Genomic DNA, 13,427 nt, shown 5'->3' on the forward strand with positions numbered 1-13,427 from the left:
ACTAAAGGAAATCTAACCAGGAGAAGTTTCAGCTGGTTGCAATCTGCAATCCTCACTGCTAGATGCCACTAAATCCACCCAAATCTTACACACTGTTCCTTCAAGTGGGCAAAAAACTTGATTCTCCATTACTCCCTCTGTTACTATCTCATATGTATTTGCTGGAGGCAGAAATCGCCTAACAGCTGGAGAAGCAGGAGCTGAAGAGCAAGAAAGTCTACAGCATGGCTCTGAGGACAAGCTGGAAAATCAAAGTGGGAAAATTGAATAACTTGTGCTCAGCCTCTCTCAACAACTACCAGTGAGGTGTCTTTGAGCAAGACTCTTTTTTAGATCAACTGCTCTAGCAGAAATCTACACGGTGACCCACAGCAGAGGGCTGTGGTTGTACTGGGCAGCTCCCAGAAGTGAAATTCTGCAGCTACATGAATACAAAGCAAAGCAGTGCAGAACCAGCATGTTTATACTCAGAATAGTGTATCTCGGGATGGATAAAGGTTACAAAACATTGCTTTGCAAAAAGCCCCCAGTCACTATAAAGGTATAAAGTGGAGGTCAATCTATGTAACTGAATAAGACTCACACAAAAGCCGTTAGAATCAAAAATCTGCTCTATGTGCTGACCAGTGCAGAGCCTCTAGAAACTAATCTTTTAACGGACTAAACAGAATAATAAATGCACTGGCAGAACTGACTTTAATGCTGCGATTATGCATTCAGAAGCTTCCCATATCCCTCTTACTTTAAAGTGAAAGAGAATGATAATATAAGTGAAAAAAAACCTCAACAGACATTAAGATATTCACTCCTACATAACCCTAGGGGTCCCACCCTCTCTTTTCTACTCCATCTCTTCATTCCTGGGTTCATGAGTGACAGCACAATTAAATGAGTGCAGCACTGAGGCATTAAGGGACCAGCCACATGTCACGGAGATGTCATAAGCTGTCCGTCCAGTTGGCCTGGCTGCTAGACTGTATGCTAGGAAAAGAAAGACTGTGTGTGTGTGTGTGTGTGTGTGTGTGTGTGTGTGTGTGTGTGTGTGCATGTGCGTGTGTTTGTGACAAGAATATTAAGCAGCAACAGATTGCCAGATGGAGTTTTAGCCGTTTACTATTCATAATAATTTTAATGGCCCAAGACTGAATGAATGGAGAAGAGGAAGAAACGGAGGAAAAAGCAAGGAAGTCATGCTGTGGTTCAGACAGCAAGTTCAGAATGACGCTGCAGAATGTATGGGACTGAACAATGACTCAATTAGTCACTTAGAAAATAAAAAAAATCTGTGGTTTCAGCTTCTCAAATATGAATATTTTCTGGGTTTCTTAGTCTTCTGTGATAGCAAGCTGCTTTTTCGGGTTTTGGACTATCAGTCAGACAAGTTGAGACATTTAAGGAGTCAAACCTGATTTTTTGTCTATTTAAAAACCAAAATAACCAGTGTCAAGGAAATCATTCGAGATTTATCAATAATTAATATAATTGTTGCAGATGTGTATGTACAAAATTGACATGTATTTATCAGACTTCTTAAAGGGTTAACAAACACTGACACATAAAAAATGACACATACACATTATAAAAAAGCAGAGAAAAGCTGCAAATCATGTCAGAATCCTCCAATATGGGAGGAAGAAACCAAAGACTCTATATGAAGACGGATGACATGTCTCCACTTCCTCCTGCTGCACTAAAATGAAGCCAAAATATCCTGGATATGGCTTCTGCCATCTTGCATTAGTGAGGTCATTTGGAGCTAAGGTCTGCACAGTAGAGATCTCCACAGTATCAAGTTCCCACCCATACCCTCGTCCGACTAATCGCAAGCAGTGCCACTGATTGTGAGCACACCGGTTGGTGCACACAGCTGTTAATTATCATATCAACCCCCCTTTTAATAGCATCAAATAACTTATCAGAAAAATGAACACTTGAACACACACCAGAGTGATAAGAATGACACAAAATGACAGACACCATCATTGGGAAAAATTTGTTTGACGCATACTTTGAGTTTTAAGTTTGGCCTATGTCCCACCTACTAACATGGGAGGGCATGACCTGTACTGCAGCCAGCCATCAGGGGGCGATCAAGATTTTGGCTTCACTTATACAGAGCTGTCACGTCTTCCATCTCTATATACATCTACAGCTGAAACCAGCTTATATTTTACTTTTATCCTTTGATAAGATACCTTGCAGAGTTCTTGAACACTAGTAGTGCTGAAGCTGTGTTTTATATCAGTGGGTGTCCGTGTTTGTCTCGTGCACGTGAATGCACATACACATGCACTTTGGTGACAAGATACAGTGTCATCAATGGTTTCACACCATTCCAGTCATCCACAGACGGGTGTAACGAGCTGAAATACAGCAACGTGCCAGCAACGGCAGGGAAGATGAAAAATGAAAGCAAGTCAATATGGTTGCAAACAATGGCTACGGTTACACACACTAACATTATACAATATTTCAAATATGACAATATTCTGAGTTTGATATGGGTCATGTAAACAGCATATTCCCGAGAGATATTCAGAATTTGAGCATTTTCTGATGTATACAGTGCGTTCAGAATATGTGTCTCAATTGGGGTTTTTAGCGCAGTTTGCCATACATGCCTCTCATCTGTTTACAGAGAGCTCTGTACTTTGTACATAAACCAACTCACTGGTGGTGGCTGGTGTAGAAATGTATAACCAAAAGAAAAGCCCATATTTCTGGTTTGCAGAAGACATACATCTATTTTTAAACACTACAAAAGACGTGGACACAACAGGTGTTTGGATATGCACAAATATCGCAACACCGACCTTTTCAACAAAGTGATGAGAGAGAGGGAGGCTGTGTTCGCACAGTCCAACAAGTCCACACTGGTAGGAAACTAAAAAAAAAAATCCTATTTGATGCAAAGAAGCAAAATGACACGCATCTCTAGCTGTTCCACTTTTCCTTATTTTGATGTAATAAATGACTTGTTAGAGCACATTAATCGAAATGTTCATGGCTTTATGTTACTTGTACTTTTGGTGGAATATTCATTTTCATTCATTTTCAGCAGCCATGTAACCGGCTTAGTAGTTATATTGTCTTTTTTGGAATGAGGGCAAAAACTGGAATATTTTGTGCATGTAAACGTAGTTACTGCAGGTTTTAAAATGCAGGTTTTGTAAATGTTTTTGGAGGGAGGAAATGGGTTTAATACATTTGTTAGACCTCAAGGATACAACCTGGATAAGTGTTTGTAATTTAAATGTATGAAGAAGGTGCTGATCAAGTAAACTTCACCTTGGAAATAAATATCCTCCCTTTGTTCTTACCGCAGACATGGAAGCAGAAGAGAATAAGGAGAACGTGAATAAGAGAAAAGCAAAACACTCACTATCTGTTTCTCGTTAAGATTCCCCGAGCTGTAGGTGGTGGCGAGGGTGGAGGAGCAAGCCTCGCTGTACCACGGGACGTGGCCGGTCTGGGTGGAGCTGCTGATGGACAGGGTGTAGATGCTATTGGTGTAGCCGTCACAGTTACAGCTGTCCTTCTCTCTCCCTCCGTTCCCAGAAGCCCACACAAAAATGGAGCCCAAACCACCACGGCCCTAGGGGACATACAGTACCATTCAGACAAATGAAGAAAAAAAAACCCGACCACAGATCCTTTGATTCATTCACTCATTCATGCCTTGGACCTCCACTAACCAGAAAAGAACAAAATCTCATTCAATCTTTAATAGGAATCCCAATTATAGGAGCGCAAATTCATTTCAGGGCTCATTTCAAAAAGGGCCCATTAAAACTCAGCGTACATCACAGGGGCCGGGGTGGTCACTCAGTAAATAAAAAAAAAAGGCACTATATGACAACAGCTCATTGTGATAAATCATCCAACCTCTCAGCCTTTGAAGTGCAATAATTTTCATCTAAGAGCTGCTTTATTGTATTGAGTGGAACCATCTCTCTCTGCATTGATCAAACCCAGCTACGCACCACCCACACCACCATCTGACAGCACTGTCACTGTGGCAATTATCTTAGTAGTCAGTGTCAGCGGTTCCAATCAGCTTTATGGCACATGCCTTGAATCCAACTGCTCTATAACAAGATTCAGTGTTAGCTGGAAGGACGTGTTTATTCATGGAGTGCAGATGTGAGAGCCTGGGGTGTGATCTGTATGCTTATTAATCTGTTGACTTGTTCGTTTTACATGTCTGACACAGCATTAACACAAGCGCTGCAATCGACAACAGGAGTGGTTACGTGACAGCATTGTGCCTTTTGGTTACTATTCAGATTGCCAGGTTGTTAAAAGCTGACAGACTAGTTTTCATAATGACCCCCGCCTTAAAATCTCTAGTGTTTAGAAGCCTTTGATTAGAAATACTTGTCAAGTAATTTAAAGCTCCAGTAACTGTTTGACTAGAATAAAAAAAAATAATAAAAAAACTTGATTTTTTTTTTTCTTAAAACAATTGAAACTTGAAGAGACCGCATGCCGACTGACTGAGAGAGAGCTGAGAGATAAAAGATGAGCTGGCAGTTTAAAAAGCGCCCTTCAACTAACAATGAATATTCAAAGAAAAACTTTTCATACTTGGTTTCTGTCTGTGCTGCTTCTATTCATTTTCCAAGATTTTCCTCCCTGGTGGCTTTTAGAGGACATTCCCTTCCATTCATAATTGTCAGGGTCAAAAATTGCTTTGTTCTTCTTGCTTGTGTCCTCTCATGCTTGAACAGTTCAATTACTGACTGCTGAAAGGAAGCCACACACAGGCAGTAAATAATTTCTCTCTCACACAAACATTCACTCACACTCACACACACACACACACACCTCAGTTACTCCGCGCAGAAAGGCTTCTTTGGCGAGTTTGGCAGGTCCATCGACAGTTTTGCCATCATCCTCTGGGCCCCAGCTGGCACTGTAGATGTCGATGTGCTGGGGATTCAGACTGAGAGACTGGGCCTCCACCATGTCAGTCACCTCTCCATCCAGCATACGCACACCTGCATCCAAACACACAGAAAGGTTTTCTAAGAACATACTATTTCTTCATGATAAATGAAAGTTAGCATAAAATTGCATGGCTAATAAAGACAGAACCAGAAGTGAAGTTAAGACTAGAAGCAACTAGCGCAACACTATTTGGTCAAGTTGTGCTTTTGGTAAAGTAGGTATAACTGTTTTTAACGAGAAAGAAAAAATTGTGGAATAAAAAAGATACTTCTGAATTGGCTGCATCAATTTTGATCCTTTTTTTTTTAAACTGTCCATTATGAATGCAACAATCTTCTAAAAGCGCAATGCTAAATCAGTGGAGTACTCTCTTTTTTGTAACACAAAAAAGGACGACACCAAATTACACAAAAAGTGCTGCAGGTGATGACAACCTTACAGGCTCCTGTTCCTTTAGTCTGCAGCTCAGTGCTTTAGATCGTTAGCTCTGTAGTTGTAACTGACAGTGTGCTCACGTTCAGCCGGGATTGACACGTGCAGCGCTGCTGTAGCGTTGTTTGCATATATTTACATGCTTGTTTGCAATGCTGTACAATGTTTGTATGCATTTGAACAGCTCGTGCAGCGGTGTAGCACATGCTGCTGGTGTTTATTATTTGTGCATTCACTGTGATGCCCCCCCAACCAACGCCATCTCTATTGATTTGCTTTGGCGCTTGAGCTGGTTTGAAAAAAAAAAACAGAAATGGAACGAGATCAATTGCATTGTGGGGGAACTGCCTCCTGAAGTGTGCAGCAGACTTCAGAGACTGAACATTCAGGTAAAAAGATGAAAGTCAACATTAGTCATCTTCCTTTACTTGTGTGGATGAAATTGGTGCAACTGTCCGAGTGTAAATTGAACCAGGCGTGCTCTTATTTTAGGAGAAGTGAACAACTGGGCAATGTCCAGCAGCAGGGCTCAACTAAGGATTATTTATAAGGTATTTATTGATGAAGTGCTATATCAAAGATAAAAGATAAACACACACACACACACACACACACACACACACACACACACACACACACACACACACACACACACACACACCAGGGCAGGAAAGGCATACCCACAGTGGGTTGCATGTCTTAACGTTCCTCTACAGAGCGACCGGTGAGAAATCAAAGACGCCTAAAAAACAAACTAATTTCCCCCTTTGATGCGTTGCGAGTCAGGTTACTCCATGCTGCTCTATATGGGTTAAAGTAACCAAGCACTGGCTCTTTGAAGTCTTCCAAAAGCATCAAACAGGCACTGGGCTGCTAGTGTTTCCATGGCAGCATGCACTTCTGTGGAGGGCCATGTGATTCGCTGAGGAGGCTCAAGAATCTTCAGTCCCCATCCAGAATATCTGTTTATCCCAAAAACCAGAGACCAAGGTTCAAAATGCATCAAGGTGTTTTTTTTCATGTATATGCACAGTGCAGGTTGATGATTAATTCTCACATCAGATTAAAGATCAAGCACATTTTTGCGTTTCTTAATGAAGTTTAAAATATAATATGCTGTGTGGCAGATTTTGCCTCTATATAAGACATTAGCAGAGTTCCCCCAAAAAGAGATTTAGTGCATCCTTCCAGCAATAACAAATCAAAAACAAAACACTAGATGAGATTTGATATGAAGCTGCAGACTAATACTTAACAGACAGAGTGGTATCGATCCTCTCGTCTTACTCTCCACACAAAGCCAATAAGCATATTTCCCATATTTGGACTATTTCTTTAAATTTCATCAGTGAGTTGACTGAAACAAAACAGCAGCAGTGAGATGTTTTATGTAACACAAAAGAAAAAAACACATTTTTGACAAGATTCAGACAGTTTGGGCCGGTGACCCTCAAGGATATCAGCTCTGAATAGACCATTGCAGTAGTGCCTAAATTATTGTATTTCTGTTCGAACTGTTTTTCTTTGGTTGACCTGAAGGACCACTGTTACCCCACATACTGAAAGATCTGAGCCAGCTAATATGTGTTTGAAATTACTGTGGAGATATTTCACACAAGTGTCTCCTGGCTGAATAATGAGCTACAGTACAGCAGGTGGCATGGAGTCAAGTGGGCAAGTGATGTTGAGCACAGAAGCTTTTTGCACTGCTCCCAAATGAATATGTTGGTCTGAATAAGCCCTGCTGCTTTGGATTTAACATGACAATGTGGGTTCTTGCCTTTTGATTCTGATGTTCTGGAGAATGCAGTTTGTCTGTTGGGTTTCCAGCTGTTCAGATCTATTGTAGGACTTGCACAATATGGACTCTGGTGTGTTGCTGTGCTGTGTGTGCATCAGTTTAATATTCAGTTAATGTTTGGCATGTAACTGCAAATCATGTTAGAGGAAAATTTCATACTTGAACCTCACAGTGGTAATCATGAGGTTAGATTACTGTCACATATCAAGACACTGAACCAAGAGTGCTTTCAGATCTGGAGTTTGGTTGCTTTGGTCCGAACCAGGGACTTATTTTGTCAAAAGCTGCATAATTGCCGTAAGTTGGTTCCTGTTTACTTGCAAGATAAATGCAACACTTTCTAACGTCACAATGGAAGGACAACTACGCAGGTTGATTTTACCACTGGTCATCATGTACTATATTGCTTACTCACTTAAGGCAAATCATACAGTTTTAAAAATGAGACACTGCTCCAACTAGAAAACAATGTTTTGATGCACTGGATGTGCTGAATACACATATTAACGCAGCACAGGAGGAGGTGCACATTAATAATCCTCCAGGACTGTAACATGCTCATGCTTGTTTCACCCAAACAATGTGTAATGTGACTGCAGTTGGTTCCGACTGAGGTTGGAATACATTCTCTGCACAAATGAACCGCACCAGAGTTCTTTGTATCCGGACAGAGCTCACCTCTTCAAGAAGGTCTTAGTCTCGTTGTTTTGTTGCATACCCTAGTGGGATTGCTGTGTTCACACCTGCCCAAATGTACCGCACTTAGGTTGCAAACAAACTTGGGTTTGAATGAACCAAACCAAACAGGGCAGGTGTGAAAGCACCCTAAGGTTTGAAAGGATGAAAGGAAGTTTTGAAAGTGTAGATGATGGTTTAAAAATTGAAAAACAGGATCCCAGCATCTGAAAATAAGACTAAAATGAATGGTTGTTCCACCCTTACAATGTTCCTAATGTTCTCAATTACACTACAAATTAGTGTCTTCAGAGCTTTGATACTTACTACTTTCTAATCTTAGTTTCACTGTTTTGATATCTGACAGTAATCTCACCTCACAGGCAACTAGAATTACCACCTTGCGGTTGTACCCCTCTGCCAACCCGCCAAGTTGCAGTTTACATCTGTGTCTTTCCAGACTCATCTAATTTATGTAGTAAGGACTCTGAAGGAAATTGATGAAAGGTATTAAGAGTGTTTTTTGGCAAAATGTAGACACTTCACATCCTCAGTCCAGCAGCACAGAAGATCTGCACAGTCAGCATAGTTTCAAGGTGAACACCCAAGATTAGTGTCACCAATTCAGTATCCGACCAAATGTCTCCCTTTCTGTTCCTGAGTTATGACTTTGCATAGTGGCCAGAAAACAGAATGATGTTACAGTAAAGTTGCCCTTTGACCTTTTGGATATAAAAGATAATGACTTTATCATTTTATCCTGTTAGACTTTTGTGTTAAATTTTGTTATAATTAACATATGAATTCTTAAGTAATGGCCAAAAACATGTTTTGCCAGGTCCCTTTGACCACCAAAATCTAATCAGTGCTAAATTTGAAAAATCCCCTCAAGGCGTCCTTGAGATAGCAAGTCTGCGAGAATGGAACGTATGGACAGACAACTTGAAAACATAATGCCTCAAGGCATGGCTGGCGCTGATGGAGAGGCATAACAAAATTTTGGACTCTAATTCCAAAGTTTATCTTGAAACATATTTTGTAGAGCTAACAGTACCAGGAGCAACTCAGGAAGTTTAAACACAATTTTCAACCACAAAATTGTCTTGCTTTAGCTAAACTTGGAAGAGCAAACACGCTCAAGGATTTTTTGTAGTTTGTGACTCTTCTGATGGAGAAGAGCCTTGAGTGTGGATAAAAGCACATGTGAGGGTTTTCACAACACCGTGCCGCCTCCTGCTCCACCTACACACACAGCCCACTTGTTATGACAGAAAAGCTGAATGCCATGTGGTATATTCCCACTTGCCATCTGGAATGATCATAAAGAGTTATGGCACTATTCTGACAAGGTTCAAACTTTATGAGAGCCAGAAGTAGGCAGTAGGCTATTGAGAAAAGATGAGAGTAATGAGTAATGAGATGAGAGCATGCACTGGGATAAAGGAGCTCCTACACGTAATAAAGACGACACATCGCTGTGCTACGTCCTGGTGTCAGACATTACGACACATCCTCACACAGGAACATAAAACAAACAAAACACAAATATCAAACACATGCAGGCATACTAGTGAAGTCACTAAAACAGCAACTAACTTTAATCCTGAGATTACACGTGGCTTCAAATTTAGAATCACACTGGGAGAAAAAGCTAAAATAAAACATCATTAAATAATAAAATAAGCTGTTCACAGTGGAAAAATAGACAAATCAACTTTGTTGTTTTTTTTAATATCAAAAAGCTTCTTTTGAAGAATGGGAACAAACACTACAAAAACTGTTCCTCCCCGCAGGCGGAAGCAAAACAACCCATCAGGGTGCAAAATCCTTTTTAGAACAAACAAATAAATATTTCACAATATTTTGCCACTCACATATTTTGTGTCTTCTCATAAATGAGCAGATTCTACTGTGTTTGTGTGTCTCTGACACAAAGAAATAATCTTAAACTTTACTGTTAGTTTCATCGTTAACTATGTTTTCTAATATTAGCGCCATACGTTGTGGCACTGCAGTCAAAGTCTGACCCCTACAAGGCCAAATGCCATCGCGAAAGGGCCCTGACACACTGAGCCAACAGCTACGGTTGGTCAGCATTGGGTCACCGATCACACGGCGCCACAGTTTTTGCAGTGTGTCCTGCACCACTGGCCCTTATTGAGTTGCAGACAAGAGCTGGCCCTTGTCATCTTTTTTTCTGGCTGATTCAGCATTTTGAATCTGTGTTAGAGACGGCAGAATGAAATGAAGTGAATTAAATCACTTTGATTGGCAGTTCAGATAAACTAAATTATGCAACAGTTAGTTCCGGCCCTGCAATCTGATTGGTCGAGAGACAGTAAAACCGTGATGATATTGGAGTACAACATCACAGTTATTTCACTGTGTATGTATCACTCCGCCTCACAGCTGATTGCAATCAACAATCAAATCAAAACTGACGGTTAGTGTCAGTTAGGTCAGCAGTTGCGTTGTAGGCTAATTAATTCATCCACTGTCAAACAGCCAAAAATATGGATTTATTTCCTAAAATAAGTTTTGAATTGAACTATGAATGGTCATCAGAGGAAGATGAGGGAGAGGAGAAGCTGAATCCATCTGAGCACACATCCAGGTTTGTCAGTGTTTCATCAGCGGAGCTCAATGACTTGGAGAAAAGCAACATACTGTCAGATCAGAAGGCAGAGTCGGCTGTGTCTGTGAAGCGACAGTCCACCATGCAGTCACCAGAGACTTATTTCACCGGCTGCACAATTAATAATGATAAATGTGTATAAAGAGTAAGTGCCTGGCGCACCATGTCTGCGTTACATAGCAACGGTGACAGCGGAGTCCTGAGGGAACTATTTTTGTTGGCGGAAGACAAATAAAATGCTTAAATTATTTATTTTGTCCTCATTTTTCAACATTTCTTAATCAGCCTTGCTTATCTAACTGTTGAACTATTGTATAAAAGCAATATCACACTCGGCCTGCGGCCTCGTGCCTATGACCGAATCACAGCCGTGACGATATCACAGTACAACATCACTCCCTCTCGTATGATATTGCTTAATTATGTTTTTAGCCACTGACCTCTTCAGTAGAAACAGTTCATAATTATTTGCGTTATTGTTCTCTAGTACATGGTAAATGTCCTTTGTGTCTTCTACATCAGGTTGTGTTGGTACAGTGTTCACTGGCTAACTAGCATCTTGGGCCCATCATGATGGCCTTCCGGTTTCCTTTTTTTAAATGACATCTTCAGACTACCACCGCCTGCTGGTATGGAGTTATTTCCTCTCACCCAGGCACAGAACATTCATGCTAGCTGGCCGTTGGCTGTGGTCTCTGCATGTGTTCAAGAGCAGCTTTTTGGCTGAGACACAGGTGATGTGAGGCCACGCAACAGTTGGTCTTCATCGCCGCTGGTTCTTTGATGTCAGTTTGGTTCTTAATCCATTTCCCATGTGCTGAGCGTATTCACACCTTGACACCAGAGCTGTATGCTCACTAAAAACAAGGCAGCTTGTTTAAAGTACACAGTGAGTGAGTGAGTGAGTAAGAGAGTGTGCAGGCTCTTTGAAAAAAAAAATCATCTTTTAGCTCAGCCATGATCCCTTTCTCTATCCCTCTTTCTCTCTCAATCTCCCCATTTGCATTGTAACAAGCTTAAGTATCAATGAATCTGCCATTATTTCTCAGTTAACTGATTAATCAGTCATTGAGAGAATCCAGTCTGAGTAATAATAATAAAAAAAAGTCCATTTCAATTTTCCGGAGCCCCACGTGATGTCTTCAGAAAAGCAGTAAATCCTTATATTTGAGAAGCTTTTACCAGAGATACGACAAACGATGTTCAATTTTCAGAATAATTGAGAAAGAGAGAACCTGACACAAAAATTTGTTTGGTCTTCATTTCATTGGAGTTGCCATCTTAAATTAAATAGGGAAAGGTGAAACTGGTGTGAATCACACGTTTCATCACAGTCCAATATTAAACTGATTTTTTTTTTGGCCAACAATACAATATTTAGTGATATCATAAAGTCTGTCACAGTACACTTACAATTAGATTAATTCAGGGGCATGCAATCAATATGAGATGATATCAGTAAATATCCCCATCGTCTTTTTCTTGGCTGTTTACCAGTATCTGCATGGCACTAGGCTGCTAGCACTGTCTGAATGTTTAGACAGGAGGTGTGCTTGGACGGAAATGGTGACACAGACGTGGCATGGGAATTGAAGATAAAGGTGTATCTTTAAGATGATGGTATCGATCAATGTTTTCACTTTGTGTCACTGATATTGGTTCGTTGGTCATTGAATTGATGTATCAATCCAGATAGATGCAGCGTTACACGCCTACAGACAGGCCCTGTGCATTCTCATAATAGGGGTGAGAGACACTGGGTGATGAAACTTTATTGGCCAGAGTAACACAATCATGTATCAAGCATGTGTCCCTCAAGAGAAGAAGGGGCTGAGATCACAACTCGGCATCAATGAGACCCTGCCAAACAAGTATTGTGTCAGCCCATCTGACACGGTGTCAAACTAAACCTTATACTGGCCATTATGCCTTCAACAAACTATTAAGACAGCATTCTCAAGTTTATAATACCACAGTCAAACTCTGAGGGTCACATCTATCTCTTCCACTCGCTCCATTTTGCCATCTTCACACCACACAACTTTTCAAACGACTTCACTGTAGCAGACAAATTTACAATGTCGGGAAAACATCATGAGAATTTTACCTTGGTGTGCACTCCGGTGATTTCCCGTCATTTGGTCTTGTATTGACGTTCCAAAATAATCAAACACATTTATTATAACTGTAAGGATTTAGTTTTGGCCCATGCAATTAGTGAAGTCAATGACGTGAACATTGTCGACAACCAATATGTGCGCTCTCTCCAGCACCAAACAAGAAGCAGCAAACCAGGTAGACATAAAACATGGCAGGGATTCTAGGGAGGCACAAGAACATGAACAAGTCTCAGTTCTCTTGTACTGTGGAAAAGGAAGAGAAACTGGTGGAGTTGTGCAGTGAACACGAGTCTGTGTATATTTCGACGTGTATCTGATCCACCAACTGGCACTTATTTTAGTGAAAAATCTTAATTTTTGAAACAGTTTGCATCTAATTCACGCAGTCTTCTCCCACTGAAATGATGCAGCTAACCAAAAGAAGCTGGTAGTGAGTCCTTTATTGTTTACCTTTACAGATTATATTGATGCTGAATTGACAAGAATTCTGTCGCCATGTGATGTATTCCTGCACTTAGTGACCCCACAAGATCCGGTGTCTTTGTAAAATCTTGTAGTGTGTGACTAAAAGCTCTCATTGTCTTTAGATATGAGAGGGTGTCACACTTTAGTCTTTAGTATTTTTACTTTTCAAAGTGTCTCTCAATACATTGAGTTAGCAGTGTATCTGGTAGATTTTGTACTGTATATTTTAGCGTGTATATAATGTTTTGCATGCACCAATTTACAACAGATATTTAGGGGATGGAACACCAGAAGAGTGTTACATCAGTTACATTTAGCTTGTATACAAGCCGAGAGCAGTAAACTTGAC

The 13,427-nt window shown here is 40.6% G+C and overlaps 1 protein-coding gene across 4 annotated transcripts in view; it reads right to left on the reverse strand.

Annotated features, from left to right (window-relative positions):
* furina (furin (paired basic amino acid cleaving enzyme) a) overlaps positions 1-13,427 on the reverse strand; it is a 108,955-nt gene that overhangs the window by 17,052 nt on the left and 78,476 nt on the right. For all 4 annotated transcript variants that reach the window (XM_049592728.1, XM_049592734.1, XM_049592742.1 and 1 more), the window contains exons 8-9: positions 4,828-5,000; positions 3,383-3,595 (exon numbers count right to left, since the gene is read on the reverse strand). In XM_049592728.1, coding sequence (XP_049448685.1) covers positions 3,383-3,595; positions 4,828-5,000 — 386 coding nt within the window. The remainder of the gene's footprint in view (positions 1-3,382; positions 3,596-4,827; positions 5,001-13,427) is intronic.

This window comes from Epinephelus fuscoguttatus, linkage group LG2 (genome assembly GCF_011397635.1).
Source record: "Epinephelus fuscoguttatus linkage group LG2, E.fuscoguttatus.final_Chr_v1".
Classification (NCBI taxonomy): domain Eukaryota; kingdom Metazoa; phylum Chordata; class Actinopteri; order Perciformes; family Serranidae; genus Epinephelus; species Epinephelus fuscoguttatus.